Source organism: Lithobates pipiens, unplaced genomic scaffold (assembly GCF_037356315.1).
Source record: "Lithobates pipiens isolate NorthernLeopardFrog02 unplaced genomic scaffold, aLitPip1_a1.2 Scaffold_27, whole genome shotgun sequence".
Lineage (NCBI taxonomy): Eukaryota > Metazoa > Chordata > Amphibia > Anura > Ranidae > Lithobates > Lithobates pipiens.
In genome coordinates, this window is record NW_027507788.1 from 103324276 (window position 1) to 103349780 (window position 25505).

General features: G+C 38.1%; 1 protein-coding gene across 1 annotated transcript; it reads right to left on the minus strand.

Annotated features, from left to right (window-relative positions):
- Positions 1 to 1334: 1334 nt before the first annotated feature.
- Positions 1335 to 24607, minus strand: IL11 (interleukin 11). Its single transcript, XM_077455898.1, has 5 exons — positions 24574 to 24607; positions 14718 to 14881; positions 11735 to 11821; positions 5632 to 5790; positions 1335 to 4000 (listed from the first exon to the last, which is right to left on the minus strand). The coding sequence occupies exons 1-5, from the start codon at positions 24605 to 24607 to the stop codon at positions 3833 to 3835; spliced, it is 612 nt and encodes a 203-aa protein (XP_077312024.1). The 3' UTR covers positions 1335 to 3832.
- Between the last annotated feature and the right edge of the window lie 898 nt (positions 24608 to 25505).

Consider the following 25505-nt stretch of genomic DNA (forward strand, 5'->3'; position numbering starts at 1 on the left):
CATCTTTTTAATCATTTTTCCATCATATGCTTAACCTGAATTGTCCAAGGTCTGTGCTAATAAAAGAATAAGCAATTCCTTGAGTAATGTGGCTTATAGTCTAATTTTACCCTTTTGCCAACAATCACAATTTATATAAACAGCAACATCAAAGAACCTGTAAACGTAAAACAAAAAAAAAACAAAACAAATTTCCATAAAAGAGCTCTCCTAATAGTCAAAAATGTAAATTATTCATACATTCCCAGAAAATTAGATAATCCACATTATGCACTGTGCAACCATATGGAGCTACAGGAGGCTCACAAGTGTTGGACTTGGTCTGCAGGTTTACTAGGCAGAAAATCAGCTGTGTCAGAAAACTGCTCTTATTTTATCATTTACTTTATTTTATATGAAATATTAGTTCAAAAAGACAAATGCAAATCCCAAAAAACTGTACCAACTGAGCCAGTAGAATATAAAAATAAATATTAATTATTGTGTGTTTAAAAAAAACAGACAAAATAGTACCCATTTTCAAATCATAATCATCTAAACTAGATACGGTGTGATACTCTATCATATGATGATGAATGTTTTTATTTAATGCTACAGTGTGTAGAAATCCACAGCAGCCAATTAAAAAACAGTTTTTGCGGGTTGTACTAAACTAGTTAAAATCAACATTACATTGGCTGTCATGAAATGACTGCACAGAAAAACATTTTTTGCAATAAATAAAGTAGCATTTTTAGCGAATGAAAGACCTGATATCTGATAAACAATGTACATTTGTAAATCTGCATATGTCTATGGCTTTTATACATAGGAATATAATTAAAATGACTCTAGTAAGGCTTATTGAAAGCAAGAACAGGTGCTTGTTCCAAAACTTCAATTGGTTAACAGATAACTACCACTATAAATAACATAACAGAAAAGTAACAATTTAAATGACACAAAAAAAATGTGTGCAAAGGCTTCTTGAACAGTATACCAGTATTCTGCATTCAAACACTATAATGACTTAAAGACATGTACCATATTTGCATTTTTTTTTTTTTAGCATTATGTATACATATAAAAACCAGACATTAAAATTGAAAAAAATATTTTTTTACTGCTCCAACATGCAAATATAAGTCATCTTAACTATGTGACATCAAAGAGTCTCTACCATGAGACATGGATGGAGTGTTAGAAACCCCAATTTATTTGGTAAGTGCATTAACAAAAAAATAAATAAATAAAAAAAGTATATATATATATATATATATATATATATATATATATATATATATATATATATACTTATTCATATATATCTTATATGAACAGCAGACATTGTTGGTTGTATTAACAAAAGCCTGCAGTGGTTGGTAGATGTGGCAGAGTATTTCATTCATTAAAATTACTGATCCAACTGTTGCCAGTAGCCTTTATAGGGTTAATTAAATAAAAGAATAAAGAATGTTCATTTAGCAAAATGAAGTTGTGTTGCCTTTGATTATCCAATTATGTGTAGTAGATCTACAGAAAGAAACAGCTGCAGAGCTTCTGAAAATACTGGTTCCCTGGTTATTATGTTGACCCTCTTCAATACTTTTTTCAGCCAGAACCCCTTGTCTGCATAATTGTACTGGGTTAGTGATTCGAGGTATTAAAGAAAACTAGCACGACAGAATGATGCAATCTTTGTTTGTTTTTTCCAGGAAAATTGTTTTTTTTTTTGTTTTTTTTTAAAGGAGTTTGTCTTGCACATGTTTGGATAAACTAGACACAGCATCCCTTTGCTAAGTGAATGAGTCCAGTTCCCGGGGCTTAGTTCTTGCAGCCAGATATCCATGCAGTAAAGGTAATGCAAATCCTACCTACTGTAGGCAGAGGAGGATAGGCTCTTACACCATATTTTCCAGCATCATGGATCATCTCTGCATATGTAAAAATGCTACTTTTTTGGTCCCTCCAATGCAATATTGATTATTATTTCAGTCACCTTTATTAGTTTGAATGAAAATGTGCCCTAAGTTGGCCAGCATACAACTAAGCTTAAAGAACCAAAAACAATTAATCAAATAATTTGAAATGCTTAGGTTGTAAAGCTGTCTGTTCAATCAATTTAAAATTAAGTAGTAAGAAAATCCTCAAATAAAAGGTACAGTGTGTCTGTCCATTTCCAGGCACTTGTGCATTGCGCTTGGAATAAATGTGAAATGACCCACACAGCCACAAGGTGTCCCTAGCACTTCATAAAGTTCTCCTGGCATTGTGGATCTGTCACACAGCTTGGCTGAGAAAAGCCAGCTTGTTATAACAAGGCATAATATTTCTGCACATCTCTAAGTGGAAGGATTGAGTGCTGGGCTGCTTGGTGTGTCACACCCTTTTAGAACAGTCCACAAGTGAGAGAGAGAAAGAAAATAAGAGGAAAAACATAGAAAGACTGTGAACCAAACGTCAGGCACATTAACCAAGCATAAAGTACTGTATATGAAAATCATTTATGTAATGATGTCTGAAATGTTTTACTGTACTGCGTTACAGTCGTGCCAAGGGTTTTTTTTTTTTTCCTTAGATAACCTGAGAGGCACTTTGTTGAAAAAATTTAAAGGGCCAACAGAGTAAAGCCGAAGGTAACCAGCAATATCACTGATCCCCCACATTCAGTAATATACATTCAGATTAACCATTTCTCGCCATGTCTTTTTAGACACAGTTGTGATAGGTCAATAAAAAAAATTATAGATTAGACTCCCCCGTCCCCCTATCTGTGCAATAAATGCTATCTGTGTCATTTTATGTTTTTACATCCTGGAGACAAAAACATCTCATCCAAAAATGTAATGTGCCCAAAGACTTTAGAGAGCAGTTGGATGTGCAGCCACGATCGGCTTGCTCTTAGGCACTGCAGCTGACTTATTACAGGGAAATCGCTAGGTTTTTAACTGTACAATCATTTTTTTCCCTGAGAAAAGTTGACCGTGTCTGTTTTTACCCATAGAAAGAAGACTTGCAAGCCAAAAATGGCAACAACAGTCATAGCCATCCTATGTCTATGGGCAGGTGCAACTGAATATATTTCAGTTCCATAGTTTCATTTACTTGATCCCGGTACCATAGTGAATAACACAAGTTCTGTCTAACAGAAGTCAATGCAAGTAATCAAAGAAAGATTTCAGGATGTTTGCCTGATCATAAAAGTAATTTACCCAATAAACAGTGAGCATTCTATTACAGTGTTGATCTGGAATGTTCATGAAGGAAGAAGACGTATAAAAATGTAAATGCTTTCCTCTCTTTTTATAGTGTTTTAGTAATCTTTGCTAAAAAAAACAAAAAAAACTAAAAAAAACAAAAAAAAAACATGACCAACGATGGACACAAAAACGGAGCCAGCCAATATGCTTAAAGACGTAAAGGTAAAAGTATCCATAACGCCAATACCTTTTTTAAATATATAACACCGCTACTTAAATATATAATAATTACAATAACATTATGTTAAGAAACCAGCCAAGACTCTTCTTTAGATTGAGGTCAGACATCCAATCCAAATTAAAAAAAAATATTTAAATATTAACCTGGGAAATAAATAAATAAATAAATAGTTGGCAGTATAAATAGGAATTATAGATCAACATATTACATGTAAATAAAAAAAAAAAACATTTGTAGTGTCACCGTGCACATTCCTGAAAATCAGGTGCAGTAGAAGTTAGGCAATTGTGTTTTGTAAGATCCATAGATCATGAACAATCAAGCAGAGTTTCCCTCTACTTCAGGCAGCCTGTTATTATTGCAGCACATTGGCTTGTCCTGAGTCAGAAGTTCATGTATGGTAAAGTTCTTTTCACAACTTATTTTTCATAAGTACAAGGGCACGAGTTGCATAGTCCAGGAAGAGGTGGAAATGGTGGAAAACGGCATGGCCGGTCTGTACAACCCCCCACTGGGTTGTTGTGTTAGGAAGCTGTGGCAGAGGTGAGTCACTAGCACGGGCAATGTTAAGTCTTGTCATCTGCAAGAAATAATAATAGCAATTAGTTTCAATGTTGGATTATAACAGGAAAATTAATTTTTTTTGCTGTCTGTGCATCACTGAGGTGATTCACCCTCTCTTGTCCTGGTGACTACTGTCACTGAAACCGAAAAAGCAATAGAAAATCCAAAATGTTGTAGTTGAACAGGAGGAATCTGTTCTGGTGATAAAAGACCAGTTTACGTTGCTTTTGTTTGTTACAACCTTACATTAAGGTATGTAGTGGGGACCTATGACTTGACTACAGCCTCGGGGGCATGATAGTTATAATTCACTGTATATTAGGTTATATAACTAGGGCTTTAATTAAAAAGTAAAGAGTCTGTAGATTTCTGAAGGAAATACGACCTAGATTCCTCTTGCTTTTAGCCAAAACTGATGTGGAAACAGGTTGCTCTTTGATAACCATTGCTTTGCTGCAATTGATAGTCCAACTTTTGTATCAACTACCAGCCTTAGGTGTCTGTCAGCTTTAGCAGATTATTGATGAAAACTCTGCACAATGTGCTTGAATTCTCAAAATAATGTTATAAGTAGACCACTCTATGGGAATCAATGCTGACTTTTTTTTACACAAGAGCAAGAATGTCTTACCACACATAAAGCCCACCAGGCCTTAATACTTTATTTTTATAATTGCAAAAATAAAATGAAGTACAATAGATTTGTAAGATGAATATAGGTTGTATAAGGAAACCCCTACAAATGCATTTTCTAAATGCATGTTTGGAAATGAGAGGTTGAGAATAAATTATAAAACTTTTTCTTATGAGTCACTGCTTCTAGTTAACCTGAGCTCATCATAAAGGTCCAAGCTGTTAAATGAAGCACAAAGTGAAACAAAAAACCCAATTCCAATCCCCAAAACCCAGCATGTTTCACCCAACTAAAGGGCTTTGTCAGGGGTGAATAAGTGTCTCGTAATAAAATGAATAACTGTGCTAATACAAAGACACATGTAGTGGCGGCTGCCATTGTCTTGCCTTTAAAAGCAAGAAAATGGCAGCTGCCATTAAATGTGTGTGTTTGAGCACATGTATCCACTTTATTATGTGACACTCTTTCAACCCTGACAAAGCTCTTTATTTAGGGCAAGACATGTTAGATTTTGTGAATTGGGTTTTTTGTTTCACTTTGTGCTGTGAGATTCATCAGAGTGTGTAGAGATTTGAGTTTAAATGTTTATTGCAGCAGAAAATCAGTACATTAACAGTTTGGACCTTTATGATGATATAATATTACTTTAAGGCAGTGACCGAAAAAAAGTTTTACAGTCTGCTCTCAATCTCGTATTTCTCAGCATACATCTGTAGGAGTTGCATTATACAACTGATATTCATTTTACTAATCTTGTGTACGTTATTTTCTTTTTGAAATAATAAATGTGAAGTTTTGGGGGCCCAATGTGCTACATACCAGATTATTGGCAGCTGAGAAAGCCAGTGAAAAACAACCAAAAATCTATCTACTTGGCTACAGAAATTGGTTCAAAGAGATGACTTCTTTTTCAAGAGTCGACTTAACTAGACATAGGAAAATATAAGGGATGAGATATTTTAACTATATGCATTAACCATAACCAAAGCAGGCAGCAATAAATATTTGCATACCAAAGTATCAACTTTCTTCACCAGCTTGTCAATGCGATTATGAATGCTGGTAAACTCGTGATCCAAGGGGCGAACAACATGTGCAGCTTTCTTCAGCCAATCGAAATGCTTCTGATATATGAAGAGCTCAGAGCTGAGCTTCGTAAGACCAGCAGGAATCTAAAAAAACAAAATTTACGTTGGTTACAAAAATAAATAAAGAACCACAAACCTAACAATGTAATGGCCTATGTCTGTGTCACAAAGAATGAAAATCTGAATAACACAACACACATCAGGAATAAGAACTTATTACAATCACGTCATCTTTTTCTTCCAACCACTGAACAGGAAAAGGCCACATTAACCTAGTATTTTCCTTTGAGTGAAAAAATAACTCCATAAGCCTAAACATCTCTGCCAAATGTATTTACTTGTTCTTTTACCCTATTAGACCTTTAAACCAACAGTACAGGAAAATTCTTCCACAAACGAATATGTCCTCTTAACTTTGTTTATAAAATAAAGCTTGGTATAATCCATCTACGTCATGGTTCTGCTGGATAGATGTTGGCAGCTGGATCGTGTTAATGGTTTGCTGATCTGTTATCACATCTACAGACCACTCTGCAAATCACATCATATCCTCTTTTTTCTTTTACCATGGTCAGCTGCCTCCTCTATGTCATCCTTTCCTTCAATTTATGGTTCTCAGTGAATGCCAATGTAATAAAATTGTAACACGTTTTGCATCCTCGACATTCATGGATTTACCATAAACACTTCTCTTAAGGAACAACTCCAGGCAGATATGTAAAAACAATTATACATTTTTTATACTTTGTTTTAAACTTTGTAAAACTATTTTTTAACAGTGGGTTTAATTACCTCAAATCTGTCTTTATAAAAGCAGCTACCACCAGCCAGATTTTTAAAGCTAGCATGGAGCTGAAGGAGCTGCTGTGCTAGCTTATGGATGGCAGAGGGAAGGGCTCTAAGGGGCTTACTTGAAGTAGGCTAGCGGTGTAGCAGCATCAAAGAGGGATTAAATGCTAGAGCAAAGGAAACTGGCTGTTACCCACAGCAAAAAGATGCTTGCTTCATTTGACATAAGCAACCTGAAAGTTTCCTACTCTTTTGCTCTGTTTTTCTTTGATCTCAGTTTCAAATTTTTTTCTTCTACATGCTGTATCCTGTGATTTTGGATGCATTGCTTTTATGTAAACCAGCTTTTCCAAAACTTGTCAGCACAGAGGAACCCTTCAAATAACATTCTGGTCTTGGGGAACCCCTGCTAAAAATGACATTAGTGTTATGGTCATTGAGAAGAATGTTTCTTAGACTTGTGGTCATTGGGAATAATTACCCCCTTACAGATAGCTAAAAAGATTAAAAAGGAAGTAAACCCTGATGGGTTTACTTCCTCTTTGTCTCCATGCAAAGGTAAAGCATAATGGGCTACTATGCATCGCATAGTAGTCCATTATGTGTCACTTACCTGACACAGGAGCCAGCGAAGTCACCGCTGTCCCCTGTAGTCCGGAGCGTCCATCTTCTTACGGGTATCGCTGCTCCAGCCACTCAGAGCGCCGGAGCAGCGATGGCATCACTCCGGCGCATGCGCACGGGAGCCTCCACTAACGGCATATCACCATTAGCAGCGGTATGCTGCTAACGGCGATAGTGTGCCTGCACGCCACTGTCTACGGCGCATGCACCATAGACAGCTGTGACTGTCTTTTAGTAAATATCTCCTAAACCGTGTAGGTATAGGAGATATTTCTTGGACCTACAGGTAAGCCTTAATCTAGGCTTACCTGTATGTCAAAGTGGTTTGTAAGGGTTTACAACCATTTTAATGGTGTCAGTGGAAACTTATCTGAGGGGCAGAAATTCCTCCTTGCTCAAGGAACCCCATAGCAACCTCTGGAGGAGCCCTAAGGTTCCATGGAACCCTGATGTAGACCATTAAATTTGGATGGGCTTCCAATGCCCTACAATGCATATTTTAGCATACAGCATTTTTTTTTCAATACATTTACACCTTGCATGTCTGCTGCACTGCTTATGTGCACTGGAATTGTATTCAAAATTTTGGCAATGCAATATACAGCATTACCATACTTAGTACAGCATGAATAGGCGCAATGTTTTTTCCCTCTTCAAATCTTTTGCAATTAAAATAGTGTCTGTTTATATTTCAGCCATGCATTAAGATGCTTAACTGCAGCTACTCCTTACAATTGCGGCATGAAATCCAGATATTTAGCTGACCAGGAGGGGTTAAAAATCACTCTGCAATTGCATGTTTATGCATTAGGGCAGAAAGCTTCAGAAACAGTGTTAATATCAGCTTTGAAACATTCCTTGATGAGAGGCCAATTCCCAAGATGCCAGAGTGTGGAACACTTTTATTACATTAGAAATTGCTAAAGTAAGTTGGGAATTATTCCCATGCTTCCAGTGCGCGCATGGAAATGAAGTCTACACAGTGATACATTCATTTGGTGGAAATGAGAAAACTGCTGGCAGATCAAGGGTTACCTTGTTTCGAGGCCCAGGGAGAAACTGACTCAAATGCATGGAAAATCTTAAGGCACAGGGCCCTATTTAAAAAAAAAAAAAGGTTCGCATTTCTCCATAGCTAAGAGTAATATGGGAAAAATGGCACAGAACAAACTAGCCACAGATCCTGCAGTAAAAATTTGGTCTGAAAATCATCCAGGCTTATTTAATAAAGCAGCGCAAATAGCAATGATGACATTTAAAGTGCAGTAACTCATAGCAATAATTATAATATTAGTTTATTAAAAAGGAGCTTGACTGTTTATTACTGATTGCTGCAGTTTCAAAGATACTGTACAGTCCTTGTGACACAATCCGTACTGTGTTTATTGAATGTATAGCATCTTCCTACAGAACATAGGTAGAAGTTTTCAGAATGTCATTGAGGTGTCAATTTTATAAACACAATTGGACAATTCATTACTGTTTTTGTGTGATCTGTTGCCAAGAGTTACCACAGATTAATGCTCTTCTTTGTACCGCGTTATTAAACAAATGTATGATGTGTATATTTTGCTGTACATGACTGTGCCCACAACTCCTCAAAGTGCGGAATAAATCAGAGACATGTGAAATGCCTTCTGTTTTAAGAGGATGTCTGTTGTACTTTGTAGCGTGTAATACTACTATGGCCACAAGGTGTCAGTCTAATGCACTGCGTTTGCTGTCAAGTTCAGCTGTGCGTGTCTGTGCAAAGTTCACATCACTGGAGACTTTGCTCTTATTTTGATTTGGGGATGTATTGTTTTGACTATTTCCCCGTTGTGATTTTGGATGCATGTTTGCCTCAGACACCCGGAGATGACAGTAAGCGGAGACAGGAAATCATTTCCTACTCCTCTGCTTGCTCGGATGAACATTGCTTATGAATAGTGGGAGGTTTGCTAAGCATTGATTTCCTGGGGTCAGGATTTGCGCAGAAAGGCCCGTGTTTGCAAGTTTTTCCAAAAGGTTCCAGCTGTCGATGACATCAAGGGCTTTGAACATGATATTCCACGCAATATATATCTCATGCTCCTGTGACGTCATCCACTTACACAAAACAAGTTGCCCCCAATGGCAAATTACTGTCAAACTCCAGTGACACAGCTGAATCTTGAAGGGTCATTTTCTTCCAAGAATGATATCATTTTACAGTAATAATATCTTCAAAAAATAGAACTGTGTTTGCACTCCGTGAATAATTGCAGAATAACCTCTCCTATCTCATTTAACACTATCTGTATCCAAACTGTCCTTTTTCCCAGCATTGTGATTTGCTGATAATTAATGAGATCACAACACTGATAATTTGTATGACTTCCAAAAAAATAACATCCGAGAAAAGCATTTACCCACAACTTATTGTTGACGTAAATGACACAGTCCTGAAGACAGACTTACATGAAATATCACTGTTTCCCAATGTACGAATGCTGTTTATAAGATAGTCGGGTTATGACTTCAACTATCGCAGAGCCAAATTCTTAGCAGAAAACATAAATCGCATAAACAAAGGAAGTAAACTGCTCTGCTAAAGATAACGGTAGTGATTATGGCTTCATGTTATGAAGACATGAAAAAGAGGCTTGGCTAGTCTTGATTTGGCAAACCGTGAATGCTGAAAACTTTTCACTTGAAAAGCAGCCACATATGATCCAAGAGAACTTGAATGAGCTTCTTTGTGGTCTGTGTGCCAGAAATTAAATTTTAATCTGTTTTGGGACATGAACGCCGCGCAGGAAAAACAATATAGCAATGTTTAACACCAATTAAGTGCACTATTTAAGATTCTGGTTTTACTCTGGCTTAACAAACTTATGTTGGTTTGCAAGATCTAATTGGTTTAAGGAATTTTTTTTTATTACCCCTAAATAGGAATGAATAGTGTTTTCCCATATACAGTAGTTTTTTATTTGTATTTTTTTTTCTCAAACTAAAAGCAAAATATGTTTTTTGTTATTTTAGTATGGTAAATATGGAAATCCGGCATATAGATATTTCATGTGTATTCCCTCGAATTAATCGATGTTGAATATGGGTTTTGTGCTCTGCAGTCAGCTGGCTTAATGCTGAGATATGCAAGTACCTAAATATCAGGATCTCGGGTTGTATACACATAAAAATGCATACACAACTGAATGACTCAGAGGATGGACATACCCTCCTCCTCCTAAGTTGTAGGGACCACAGTCTGGAGATCTTTAGGTTGACCATACAGTGTGCAAATTTTGTCCAGTTCCTGAGGAACCAGCTGAAATTCTCTCAGTGGGTGGCTTTGCTAGCCCAGCTCCTTTTGACAAAGTCAAACATTTGATCAACGTTTGAAGAAGGAGCCTGTTAGAGTTTGGTTCCAATTTTTGTTCCAACAGTGGCTCCATTAAAATTTTGCCATTTTGACAGTTAGTCCTAACAATGCAACAATGGCTACAGCAGGAGATTGGGTGCTGTATAGCAGCCTTTTTCACTCAGGGTGCACAGGCACCCTGGGGTGCCTTCAGGTTTCTTCAGATGTGCTTTGGGCATTATACCTAAAAATTTCCCAAAAATTTTATACAAGCCACCGGGTCAATAAGGCCTGCCTTTTAGTTACACAAAGCCACATTGTGCACCATTAGAACCTTCAAGCCACTGACCTCCTATCAATTAATTACATCATCGGTTGATAAGAAGGACATAAGGTGTCTGCAGAGCATCCTTGTTTTCCCTTCCCTGCCCCTCTCCATCAGCACTGGGGTCAAATTGGCTGAGTGAAGGAGAGACGCTGAGAGAGAAGAGAAACATTGGATTACTAGTAAGTACCAGTGTGCAAATACATATTTGCACTCTGGTACTAATCAGTACCAGTGTGCAAATATGTATCTGCTTTGTAGGAATAAATTACCTCTAATGTTGGGTGTCTTACGTGTGTGGATGTTGTTGCAAAACTATTAGTTTTGTTTTTTACATTTTACAACGGGGTGCCACGAGATTATCCATAGTTTTAAAAGGGTGACTTGACTTAATAATAAATAATAAAGTCCCCCATCCACACATGAGAGGTGGATGGAGGAATACTCCCTGATGGGACATTGTATTCTTATTCCTACACTGATCATCAACTGCAACCAATTTACTGCAAGTCACTGATCTAAAGAAGTCTTCCAGCAGTCTTGTTTGACAGAAAGCGATTATTAGATCGACTTCTGTCAAGTGGGAACAACCATAGTGGGAACGACCATCAAAATTTGTCTGGTGCCTGCTCATTTGTACAAATTTCAATCCATCTAAGGGTAGCTTAACTTGGTTGTGTAGTAAAATATTTTAAATTGAATGGTATAATGCATTCTTGATTAATATAAATATTGCTAAGTATTTGCAACTATTGTTGGGTAGAAAAAAAAATGAAAAAATAATACAACAAAATTGTCACAATAAACTCTACCCAAAACTAAAAAATGTTTTGATGGAAAGCCTTTGATCACTTTTATGAAAACAGTACATGCCTGCACACCAGTATTTTAAAGGCAAGTGAGCTTTTCTATCACAGAAATCCTAGTCTTTATTATATGTGAATTTCAGTTCTAAATATTTTAGTTACCTGAATACTAGACAGCTCCACAGCATTTATGGTCAGCACCGGTAAACTTTCCAGCTTGTGCTCCCCTTCATAGGGGTATTTTGCTTTCTGAAAAACAAAGATACAATTTAGACATGTGTATAATAAATGAGAATTATTATACTAAAATTATGCTATCAATAAGGATTAAACCAGTATTTTAAAATGTGCACAAAACATAGGTAATGTAAATCTGTTGGATTAGGGTTAGTGTCAGGTTTTAAAGCCCATTTGAGTTAATAGATATGCTTTAAGACTGACTTTGTACTAGCAACCTCCATTTTCTTAGTGTTAGATGGCAGCATTTGCCTGTTAGTGACCTTAGTACATTGAATAATGCAATATATTTTTCAGGCACACCCCCTTCCCTTCTCTGCTATACAAGTTTATGTGAGGATGTTTGTACTTAGTGGCATGGCTGTTACTCAGCTCCGCCAGCATAGAGTACTGCAGTACAAGGAAAGTCAGTAGATAATACCTTAAAAAGGTAGTTTATTGCATTTCCTTGCAAGAAACCAGCACCAGAGCATACCATGCAAGGGTACAAGATTCTCAAGAGATAAAAAAAAGTGTGAGATTTCAATTTGGCTTTAAATATTCTGCCTGTGTCCACGCCCTTGCTTCATTTTCTGTCTAAAGACAAAATGAGGGAAAAAAATCTCAGTGGGGACAGAGACAGCAGTAATGCCGCGTACACATGATCGGATTTTCCGACAACAAATGTTGGATGTGAGCTTGTTGGCAGAAAGTCCAACCGTGTGTATGCTCCATTGGACATTTTTTGTCAGACTTTCTGCCAACAAATGCTGGCTAGCAGGTTCTCAAAAGTCCACGCATGCTTGTAATCAAGTACGAACCGGAAGCGATCGGTCTTGTAAAACTAGCATTCATAATAGAGATATCACATACGTCTTGTACGTCACTACACTCGTAATTGTTGGCCAACATTTGTGTGACAGTGTGTATTCAAGACAAGTTGGAGCCAACATCCTTCGAACAAAAATCCACGGTTTTGTTGTCCGATCATATGTACAGGACATCAGATCTCTCCACATTCTAGTAGTAGTAGGAAGATTATTTTTTATCTCTGTGCCCTCCAATCAAATAGGAAGTGAGAAGGGTCACAGATGGCAGCAGAAATTGAAAGCATCTCCAGGCAAAAAAAAATGTTTTCCTATGCAGTGGGGCTGTGCCACATAGTACTTGTAAACTGTTATTTTTGTCTAGGGGAGAGGACAAGAAAGATATGCTGACTCAATCCTCTGATCCTTCCAGCACATTACAGGTCCAGCACCCCTGTGCTCCAATGGTCTTGAATTGTGGACTGTTCCTGGTCTATGGAGCCTGCTCTGAACTTGATGACATCAGTCATCAGTCCAGTGCTGGACCATGGGGGAGCGCTGTTTTCGGGTGGAAGTATAAGTATAAGTGGAGCATAAGCTTTCTCCTCACCCCTGGACAAAATGAGCAGTTGACCCGTGATGTGCAGGTACAGCCCGACTGCATGGGAAAACTTTTTTCCCTGGAGTTGGGCTTCGAGTGAGACTGTCACCATTCCCCACTCTATCCAAAACTAAAAAAAAGTTCTGGCTTGAGTTGGATAAAGTTTGACCACAACTAATAATGTCAAATGCAGTCCTCATAACTGTTTAAAAATATACTTCATATTCTAACATCAGAACTTTGCAGGCTTAGTTGCCCTTTAAGCAAGGGCTGGGCTGAAGTGGGGCTTTTTGTAAAATTACAACTCTTACTGCATGGAGAGTAGGCAAACAGCACAGAATACGCCTTATGTTCTAAGAAGCCACATCTGGCTCTCCAGGAATAGTTATCTGTTTCACCGCCTTCAGCAATGAACAGAAAGACGGTTTTTAAGATTTCTGCCTTGAACAGTACCATATAGAGGTTCTTTTCACCACAGGATCTATGTATAATTCTGAAGGGATGCTTTAGTTGTTTTCACTGCAGAGTCTACCTAGCCAAGTTCCCAATGAACGATAAAAAGAGAACTTTAGGCAAATCACAACTGAGGGGTATATTTATAAAGCAGTGAAGGTGGCCTTAACCAAACATTCACTGGTGGCGAATCAATCTCTGTCATTTAAATGACATGCACCTGGAAGAATTACCTGCAGTGAATCTTTGGTGAATGTGAGATTCTTTGCTTCATAAATATGCCCCTCATTGTATAGCTACTGTATTTAACTGTATTTGTGTTTTGTTTTGATGCACCATTTGCAAATAAGGCTTATTGTTCCAGAAGGTTTGGTGCAAAAAAGCAGACAGTCTCAGACAAACATCCAGTAGGTGCAAATTACATACTGGTCCTAGCAAACAATGCAGTTATTACTAGCAGTCAACCATTTCCTATCAAACATGACCTGACTCTTACCTGTGGGGAGTTGATTTTCTAAATCACAAAAACAATAAATGACAAGTGCAGTCAATCTGACATGTATATGTACGTGCTAGTGATTTCTTTTATCCATTATTGAATTATCCTTTAATTCTCTTCCATTCTAAAGCTATGTTGGCTTGCCTATGAACAGCTAAGTGGTTAATCTTAAGGAGCAAAGTTCCCCCATGTTTGCAGCTGGGAGTTTTGAGTTGAAGATTGACAAAATTCCACCTGGGCCATGGGCTTTTGGGAGAATCCCAATGGTTAGATGCCATGCTGTCATTCTCAATTGTCTCATTCAATTTGAAACAGTGAGTAGAAGTCATAATATATAGATATGGAAGCTTTTGCTGTCCATCAGAATCCTGAAGAAAAAAACCTAACTGATCAATAGGAATGTTTAATTTATTTTTCATTTTATTTTTTAACAGTTAAGTGAGTTTTATTTAGCTTTTTATTGCCTTGATAGAAGGGGTATGAGGACCTAATGACACCTTTACCAGTTTAATGAGGGCAGTGAAAGTTACGTGCAATGAAAACCCAACTATGTTATGATTAAGTACTTACAAAGTTGGTGTAGAGATGCTTGGTGTCGCTTAGTAGATGTTTGGCCATGTGGAGGATGCTGTCAAATTCTGATTTGGGATCTGTAGGCTTTGGCTTTGGGAGAGGAAGTGCCCATACTCCTTCACACACACTCATAATAGCTAGAGCTATCTGATACAAACAGCCTGCAAAAAAAATACAGTTTTTAGCAGAAAGTAAATACGCACATAATTATTATTTTACTTTTTCAAACTGTTTTTTATTTTAATATTCCCTGCAGTATAGGAATACAACATTGACTAGGGATTTGAAGTCATAACAATGCTGACATAACTTCTGATAGGTTCAGTTACCTTTCAATTAGACTAACTAGACATTTTATGTCTATATGGTCTCATTCCAAAGTCATATTGCTAGTTCCCATTACACAGGTTTATATATACCACCAGGATCTTCACTGAAACAACTCTCATCTATGCATTGCTAGCTGTCCAATATATACAGTTATCATCAGGAAAAAGCTGTATAAATAGCCTAGAACCATGGAATACCAGATCTAGCCATGCCTTGATTTGCACTAGAAAAAATAACATTACCAAATATATTTTCATTACATATTTTCTCATAATGGCAAGGGCAAATTAATTTTGAAATATTCTGGTACAAGCCAATGGAAAGCCACCGGATATATTGTGGGCAAGTAACATGATAAAAGAACCATGTCAGATTTAAAGTCTCACTTGGTCGGGTCTAACTAATAAGGGACCTGTGCCATAACCACTGTTATAAACATGCCACCTAATTAAAAGAGAAGGAGGTGTGTGGGCCATGCTGTTTATTTAAGTGGTCTAGAACAGCTGGGTAACAGAATGTTGGCTGTCATCCACCCAGATTGCAACTTTCCTTCTACATTCTGGGGAACACCGAGGATGTAGAAAATCTTATAAGTATGGAACATGATAAATTTTAATTGCAGACTAAAAAGGGCACATTTTCTCTAAACTGCCAAACTAAGCCAGCTCTTCTAAAATAGCAAAAACATTCACATGTACTTGTATTGAAGATGAAATGGGGCACTTTAAGTCACCCTGGCCTTTAGTTGTATTAAAGAATGTCTAGCATTAAATAAACACTTGTTTATGACAATTTGTATCCTGACTGATATTGGCTCATTTCTAAATACTGATTTTTTGTAGAAAATGGGGTTGATTTACTTTAAAAAGGAAGTTGTAATTTGCAAAGCAATTATTCCCAGAGCTTAGTGAATGAGATGAAGCTCTGCTGACTTTCATCATTCAATCTTGTGCAAGCCCAATGCATTAATGCTTTGCAAAGTCAGATTTTACCTCATTCACTAAGCTCTGAGGAAAATTCCCTTGTACAGTGCAACTTCTCTTGCAAAGTAACCAACCTATTTGCCTAAATCCACCCCAATATTTCCAGGCTGGTCATGATGAGGGTGCTTGTTTGTTTGCTTTCCATGAAAAAGTGAGGAATTTTGGCTTTCAATGCTACATATGTAGGAGAAGACTAAATGGCTATCCAGAATACTAGCACCCATTATTTTATTTTTTTCTATGGCCATGACAAGGCATTCTGAAGAAATGCTAACTAGGAAGATGTATAAACATATACGTATTGTTTATTGTACCCCTCTATTCTTTCTACACCATTCAGTGCTATCATGGGATATAGTATTGTATAAAGTCATGTCCGAACATTCTCATCAATATTAATACTTGGAGGTCCCAGTACCAGAGATTGGTGGAATTCAGTATGTTGTTATGACATCCTTGTGTGTGTTGAAATGGTAACATGCACACAGTTGCCTCTGACAATAAATATAGTACACTGGCATTATTTTGAATTATATTACTTAGTTATTGATTTTTTTTTCATATCAATAAAATGTTATATAAGGCCGCGTACACACGGGCGGACTGTTCGCCCAACTTTGTCCGCTGAACAGTGTTTCAGCGGACAGTCCGCTCGTGTGTGGGCTTCAGCGGACTGTTTCAGCGGACAGTCTGACGAACAAAGTTTTTCGGAATTTCCGTAAGACTGTCCGCCCAAACTTGGTTTCAGCGGACAGTCCGCTCGTGTGTAGGCTTGTTCGACAGACTAAGTTTCGCGCATGCTCAGAAAGGATTTACACGGCGAAGGTTGCATTGCAGTGTATTGGACGTCGAATTTCTCGTCCCGTCGTACGTGCCGTTCACGTCATCGCGCACGCTTTCAGCGGACTGTCTGCTCATCGTGTGTGGTCAAGTCCGTTCATGCAAATTTTGAACGGACTGTTTGTCGGATTGTCTGACGAACTAAGTTGGGCGAACAGTCCGCCCGTGTGTACGCGGCCTGAGACTTTACAGAGTTTCTGAAACCATTCTGTTCCTATCCCAGCAATAAAATACCTGTATCAGTTATATAGACAGAGTTGGAATTATATAGACACTTTAAGTTAACACAAGTTAGTCACATTTTCTGTATGTCTCTGGACTGAGACCACAGCTTCGCACATGCAAACACAAGGAAGCATACAACCTCCATGCAGACAGAGCTCTAGTGAAAAGTGAACCCATGACCCCAGAAATGTAAGACCACAGTTCTAACCACTAACTAAGCCACCAGAATATATTTGTAGTAACAACTATAGTAATCAACTAAACAAGGTCACTAGAAGGTACTTTATGTGCACAAATGACACATGGAGTAATGCAACTCAGTTGTGAGTGCATTTTTACAATTCTGATGGCTGTCTCAGTTAGAAACAAAATATGTTATGTGCAAATTATGAAAATATGTTGCATCTTACCAAATTGAATGAATAAATGATTAAAATGTTTTTAGATATAAAAGTCAAATATAAATCAAAGATTAAAATAGAATAAAATGCTGTACATTAGAGCTGTTGTCTATCCTCCCTGTGTTTCATCACTGCATCATACAAAAATAGCATATTCTTTCCTGAATTGTCCTCCAAACCAAAAGAGCAAATGATTCTGTGCCCAGTTGTGCCAAAAAGCTTCTGCATGGGATAATAGAAACATGTATGAATGAACAGCCTTTTGTAAAGCTTTGTTCTCAGCTACACCCCCCCCCCCCCTCCTCTTGATGACGTATTTTCCTGGCAACTTTGGCAGAGTACTCAAGCTCAGCTGCCACATCAGTAACAGGAAACAAATGCAAAATGTTTTTTTTTTTATATTCATTTATTTATTTGTGTCTTGTCCAGTTGGGATGAGTTATGCAACAATGATTAAGCTCATGTGATGTTATTCCGGCCATCACATCCACTGCTCTTGTTGTATTTATTCAACCACGCTTTTTTCCTGACCCTTTCCTCCCACGGATAGACAGCTGACAATTTAGCATTTACCTTGGGACAAAAAATAGCTGGTGCATTCTGCAGTCTGATTTGCACTATAGCATACAAAGCCTGAATAAGCCTTTGGTCAGAAGGGATTCTGAGAAATTTTAAATCGCTGAAATGTTCTTCCACAGATTCTTGGCCTAGCTTACACAATATGTATGTTTGATGCCACTTTGTGTTTGTGTTCTTCTTCTGCTGGATTTAAAAAAATCATTGGTTCTGAATAGGTCTGAAAAATGCATAATTCCCATTTCAGAGAGCCTCATGTCTACCTAAAAACAGTGGGAAGGTATAAATGTCAGCAATATAGAAAAACAGTTGATACAGAAACTCCTGCAAGAAAATCTTGCTAGTGAAATCTCTGAGAGAAAGAAGAAATCTGCAGCGGAATCACCCCAAAGCTGAACCATTCTAGGTAGAGATGAACTTTAACTACTTCCCTCAAATGGATGTCCATTGGGTTTCAGTGATTATACCAGGGCCATTGATGCAGCTGCAGTCATAACCCCGGTATCAATCTTTTCAGCTGGCAGTGCTGAAGAAAGTAAAAATTATCAGAATAGCTGGATCACTTTGACATGTGGCGCCTTCCTGGACTCTTCTGTCCCACTGGGGAGCTTGGGAACAAGATGACTTACCATAGAGATGACTAAGGATTGGAACTTCCCAGATCATCTCTATGGTCTAAGAAACCGGAAGTGATGAATATTTTGTCACTTATGGTTTTGGTCTAATGTAACCAGGACATTACTGGCCCATGAAAGCATCTGATCAAATTGATCTCAGTTTGATCAGATGCTTTTAAGGGCAGAATACAGATCTAGGGTCTAATAAACCCCAAAAAATTGGGTATTATATTGTGTGTATTCCAAAAAATATTGCATTTGAAAAACCGCTGCGTGAATACTGTGTGGCATAAAAAATTGCAGCACCCATCATTTTATTCTCTAGGGCCTCTGCTTAAAAAATGTATACAGTAAAAAGTAATTTTTTAGAAAAAAAGAATTATGTTTACATTTATGTGAGAAGTGTCAGAAGAGGTTTGGGAAGCAAGTGGTTAAGTCCACTTTAATCACAGCTGTCCAAAACTTTAAAATACTTCATTCATGACCTCAACCATAAACCCATTTGAGTTCCTCCTAATGCTAAGGCCATCAGAATGTTAGAGAATAACTTCTCTCTGGTTTTACAGTATTCATATGTCTTTATCCATCGCAATGCAAAATGCTGGAATCATCAACTTCCATAGACATAATCATTTATCAAAAAACATAAGCAATTTAGTTGGCATGGAAAGCATGCTTATTTATTTGATAGTATCTGTGTATGGGATATTGAGTGCTGGTATCCAGCAACAGCATTGGTGACCAGTTCAGTGTAGCTGTACTTAGGAAACTGAAAGCAGACTTTGTATGATTAAAGTAAGATTTATTAATAATGAAACTGCAAATCAAGTGCCAAAATACATAACTAGCAACCTAACTGTAATACAATATATACAAAAGGGGAACACTGATTAACAGGGTAAGATACAAGGTGATTGATCAAGAAGAAGGTCAGAACTGGGATCATGAACAAGGGCAGCAGATATGACGTAGCAGGGTACAGGATGCAGATACTGGAAAAGAATCAGGGCAGGAATCAGGCTCAAGGTCAGGAGACTGATTACTGGGATCAGCTGGCTACTGAGAGACACGTGCTGGTGGCCACCAAAACTTTACCCTTCCACTGTGGGAATCATAGTGCCACCAGCAGGGGATCCAGGTCCTGACAATCTGCTTTAGCAAAACAATACCAAATATATTATTATGTCTGTACAGTACCCTGGTTTCACTTGTAATATTTTCTGTTATAAATTTTAGTTTTTTTTGTAGTATTTGTATTTTATTTTCTGGTGTTCATTTGAATCCTTTGAATGAAATCACCAAATGGTTTATGGTTTTGAAAATTATAACATTACACCACATATTTAAAAAAACTTTTTTGTTTTGCAAATTTTAATAAAATATACAGTACTTTGATTGTGCAACCCACGAGGGAGATGCCATAGAATGCCCTAAGCCCATGTTACCCTTCTTTTTTATTCACCATCATTTTATCAATGCCAATTATTTGCATCGCTTTCTTTTTAGAAAGTCAATCGAGCTTTTAATATCAGCTCTGTTTGCCTAAACTGCCCCAGTAAATCCAAAGACTAATCTGAACCTGCTATAAACATCAGTGATTCCCCTCTAGGCTTTTTAAATCATACTTAAACATTGGAAGGGTGCCAACTATTCATATATTGTACACAGGCAAGATATACAGTTTCCTTCCACTTGCACGTGGTTCCCAATATGCTGCCCTTAGTATTTCTGACAACACCACATACACAGTAACTATTTGTCATTTACATTTATTAGTTATAAAGTTGACAATGATCATTAAAAGGAGTCTGCTCAGTATCACTGCATAGGAATATCCTTTATAAATAAATATTAAATTAGATAAGCACGGTTTTCCTATTAGTTTTCCTATTAGGACAAGGGAAGGATTTTAAGTGATCATCCAATGGCACTAGTGTGGGAATGGGTTCCAGCAGTACTGCAAATGGTCTAAAGACAGGTGACCATGGTCCCGAACAACACTGTCAGCACCTCACAGCTACCCCCATCCAAATGTAATAATAAAGCTAATGCTCTTGCCTCTTATCTTCCTTGTCTAATCATGCATACTGTATACGTTGGTAACTTAAGACATACTATAGGTTCCTCTGCAAGTATTAGATAATCAATTGCTCAATGAAAGCACAATCAGGTAGTTAAAGCCAGTCATATTTTATCATGCCAGGGTCCACCTGTTTCCAATCAATCCTGCTGGAGCGTCTTATTTAACTTACAGCTGTCAATAACCTTCCTGGCTCAAGTGTTGGCTAAGCTAGGATGTCAAAGAGGAAAACAAGAAATATCATAGGAATTATATATAAATATGTTATAGCTGTTTACTCATGTCTCTCTTGTTTCTGAATGCATAGAGGATGACATACTCATTTAAAATGTTTTGAGCTTATAGCAGAAACAGAAGCCTTCACGAGAAACTTCTTCTGCATTGAAATCAGTCCACGTGAGGTAATGTGTTCCAGCTGTGGCCCCTAACTCATTAAGAAATGTAGTGAGTGACTGAGTGTAAATCTCCACACACCTGCTAAGAATGATTATTAGTTTTTGGCTGAGGTACTTCTACAGCTTAAGGTCCGGTTCACACTGAGGCAGCACGACTTACAGCGCGACTGCCTCAGACGACCTGGACGCGACCGTTGCGACAACTTGCAAAACGACTTCTGTATAGATGCCAATGCAAGCCGCCCCAAGTTCCCCCCAAAGTCGTACAGGAACCTTTTTCTAAGTCGGAGCGACTTGTGTCGCTCCGATTAGAACGGTTCCATTGTACATAACGGGGCGCTACTTGTCAGGCGGCTGACAAGTTGTCCTAGTGTGAACCGACCCTTAAGCAAACCTGTGTCCAGACTATGCACACTAAATTATTTGCATGTTCTAAACATACTGTAAAAGCACTTAAAAAAAGCTACTATTCACCTCTGTAGCTATAGGTATTGTGGAGAAATTATTCTTTAACGCTCACAACAAAGGCACAGAAATCTCATTTGTTTTCTATTGCACCAAAATCTTGCATCCAATCTAAGAACACAGCAGCTGTTTCTTTGCTTCTAGAAACTAACTACAATTTGACTTCAGGGTCCTTGTTGTGATTTGTAGGCAGGGCCGCTGATAAGCCAGTACAGCTGACCCTGTTGTACCGGGCCCAGCCAGCAGGGGGGGCCCGAGCAATCTTAACAGCATTTAGAATAATAAAAAAAAAAGAAAAAAGTCTGACTGCACAGGGCTGACCGAGGGAGGAGGAGAGCATCACCGCAGGAGCCTGGATCTCAGATAACACAGGGGTCTATGGATAAGAGAAGAGGGGACGTGTATTCCTATCAGCACCCGAGCCTCCCTCCCCCCTCCTCGGGAAGGACAGAACACCGGAGCTCTCCTCAAGGCAAGATAACAGGTGACAGATTGCATTCTTCTCCTGTGATCCCCGTTCTGCCTCTGTACAAATCTGTGCTGTAAACTTGCCCTGCACCTCAGCAGGACAGGTCTGGTGGAAGTGAAAGCTAAATTCATGAATATGTTAGGAAAATAATGGGACTTTTCAGGGACTACACACAGATGCATTTCACAAAATCATTCTTTTAATATAGTTGTATGTTGAATATATTTATATAGCACCTGAAAAGTCCCAGTATATTCCTAACATATTCATAAAGTTGAGTATTAACAGCAAAGAAAGTGTATACATATATATATATAATACAGCCCATCTCCAGGAAATGAAATAAAGTCCAACCTTGCAGTGTGTGGAGGGGGGGGGGATAGACTCTTTCACTTACCTGTTTCCATGCTCCAGCCAGCTGCAGAGCCCTCTTCCCCCACCAAACCTCATCACATCGCAGGGGGGCTGAAGTGTGAGCAACTGGGCTTAGGTGTCTGTTTGTGAAGCAGTGATCAGCAGTGATCCAGAGGATCGCCGCTGATCACAGCCCATAAACAGTTTATGAACCAGAGATAATCGGGGGGAGAAGTGTTTGAATATGTTCTCCCGCCGATTATCTCCGCACACTGAGAATCCTCATTGAATGACACAGTAACGGTCACTTTATGAAGCTGCGATCTCAGCGCTTCACTGGCGATCTGTGTCAGAATTCACACTCCCCGATTCACCAGCTCAGAGGTGGAGAACCGGGGAGTGAAGACAGAATCTGGGGGGATCTGAGGAGGAAAGAGGAAGATGATTAACTTCCTTATGCCTCGTTCAGACCCCCCAACACTGTAACCATGTCCCCCTGTCATATTTATATATAATGTGTGTATATATATAATGTTTGTGTATATACATGTATATATTATGTAGGGGGACTCTTTATTTTACTAACATTAATCACACCGCGTGTCAGTGTATTGAGCTGTGATAATTTATCACTGCTTAATAAATTGACATCTCTGTGTATTGGTGAATTTCTAATACTGTAATCTTGTAAAGTCTCACGAGATTCCAGTATTAGGGGCCGTTCTCCAGTGTTAGAAGCGTTTGTAGATCGCTTCACTCCTCCAAGGGTGAAGCGATCTACTCCGCTTTATAAACTGACATACAGAGGAGAAAGATCTCCTCTGTGAATGCCGGAGAATGAAGTAGTGAATAGATTTCACTGCTTCATAAAAGGACACCATAGTCAGTAAAACATACACAAGCGCTGTAGGGAACCATTCAGCGCTGGAAGAAGCCAGCTAAAGCAAGAAGTTGGATAAAGCTGGGTACACACACATCAAAATTCAGTTTAGCAGTAATCGGACAAATTTTGATCTATGTGTAGCCCTCCGTGTTAGAAGCCAATCATTATACCACCTTGGTATATTCATATGCCATCCCACATACTGACTCCTACCACCTTTGATCACTTCAAATCACTGAAGTGGTCATTGTGGTTAGAGTGTTCCTTTAATATCTCTCAGAAAAAGTTAACCTCTGTATACTGATTCCATTTCATTTGATCATCCTCTAGTTGTGTTAAATTGGTGGGGGGTGCTGTCTGTATACCCTAGCCTCTCGGTATAGGGGCGGGGCCAGGGATGTGGCTAAAGGGGGCCCCATCAGGTAGGCTGTACGGGGCCCCATGATTTCTATCAGCAGCCCTGTTTGTAGGGTCTATTCACACCAGCTGCTGTGTTACAATGCATCAGCTGATGTGCAGTGGGATAACTGCAGTGCACCCAGTGTGAATAGTCTCTTTGATGGGATCTTTGAGAATGAATTACCACACATTACAATCAGCTAGAGAGGGCAGGGATAGCTTGTATTAAAGCTCTTTACGGATAGAATGTTATAAATATATTTAACTGAGTCCAGAATATGCAAATAATTTAGCATCCATAGTCTGTGCACATATACACTATTAAATGAAAGTAAGCATAATATATATATATATATATATATATATATATATATATATATATAATGTAAAATTAACTAGTGATATTTTACTGACTAGAGGTCCCCTTTAAAGTGCTGTAACCAGTGGACAGAATGTGTTACTTTTGCACATCCAAGAATTGGCAGTCTTCATGATGCCAGCAGTCATTAAGCAGTTTTACATGCAATAAACAAAAATACAGCCGCCACTGAAATTACTCAGTGTCATTTTATTTTACTAGCATATTTAATTGTGTCACTTTAACTCTACTACAGTATACTATTGGCAATGTCATGTTGGCAATGTTGCCAGTTGTACAGCATTATAAGTCTCATTTTGGACTAACCTACTCAAAAACAGACAGAACTAAACTCCTTAATGGATAAAGTCTGGCATACAATGCATTATTTTCAGGTTGCCCGCTGTCATTTTGACATGCTGTACTTAATAGGATTAAATTGCAGTTACCTCTACATTACATCCTGCCACTCACTAACTCTGTCCCAGGAGCCTCATAAAGACGGCGGGCATCGTAACTATTAAGTGCTACTAAATCTGTCTATCATAGATGCCTTTGCACTTCACTCAAGAGTACTCAGTCAGGATCACTGGCATGTATTTACTTTGCTCTTGGTTTTTACTGTCAGTGGGCTAACACCATTAATATTAATACAAATGCACAAGCATGAAAACTTGTTTTCTTGGGCTGGCATAAGAAGATTTAATGTACTGTAATTTGAAATCTATGCCACTCAACAAAGGCCTAGTGTGTTGTCTGTGAGCAGCAGAGGCTGAGTCTTGGCACGGCAGGGAGGTGTATAAGGTCGGGATACAGATGCATATTCAAGCTGTGTGTGGTCTCAGTAATGGGATGACAGGCAGTTAGGCGGCCCTACTTGTCAGGATTACAGTACAGATCACTGTGTGGGGTCACAACACTGTAATTTAACAGTTACGTGAGGCTATCATATATATATATATATATATATATATATATATATATATATATATATATATATATATATATACTGTATATATCTTTAGAATACAAACTTACAAGAGGACTCCAAACAAAGGGAAACATTAAATAAAAAATGTATATTGTAAAAGTGAGGTTGTATTGAGAACTAACAGGATATGTTTTGGCACAGTTGGGCTGCAGCATAGGGTTGCCACCTCATTCCTTTAAAATCAAACACATATTAATTACACAGGTTATGTGGCTAATTTAATACAGATAATGTACTAAGTGAATTTAGTTACCACCTTAAGCAGCCGCAGAACCTGTGTAATTAATATGTGTTTGGTTTTAAAGGGATGAGGTGGCAACCCTACGTGCAGCATTCACTGTCTTCCTGCTTAATTTCCCATTTCTAGAGTTCCCATCTCTGCTCCCTATAGTAACACAGGGTATATTATATACACTGAC

Coding starts and splice junctions, on each gene's coding strand:
- IL11 (XM_077455898.1), bottom strand. CDS start 24,607: ATGCCCGCCGTCTTTATGAGGCTCCTGGGACAGA. Junction 14,882..24,573: donor TATGAGGCTCCTGGGACAGA/GTTAGTGAGTGG, acceptor TTTTTTTTGCAG/GCTGTTTGTATCAGATAGCT. Junction 4,001..5,631: donor TGAAGAAAGTTGATACTTTG/GTATGCAAATAT, acceptor TATTTCTTGCAG/ATGACAAGACTTAACATTGC.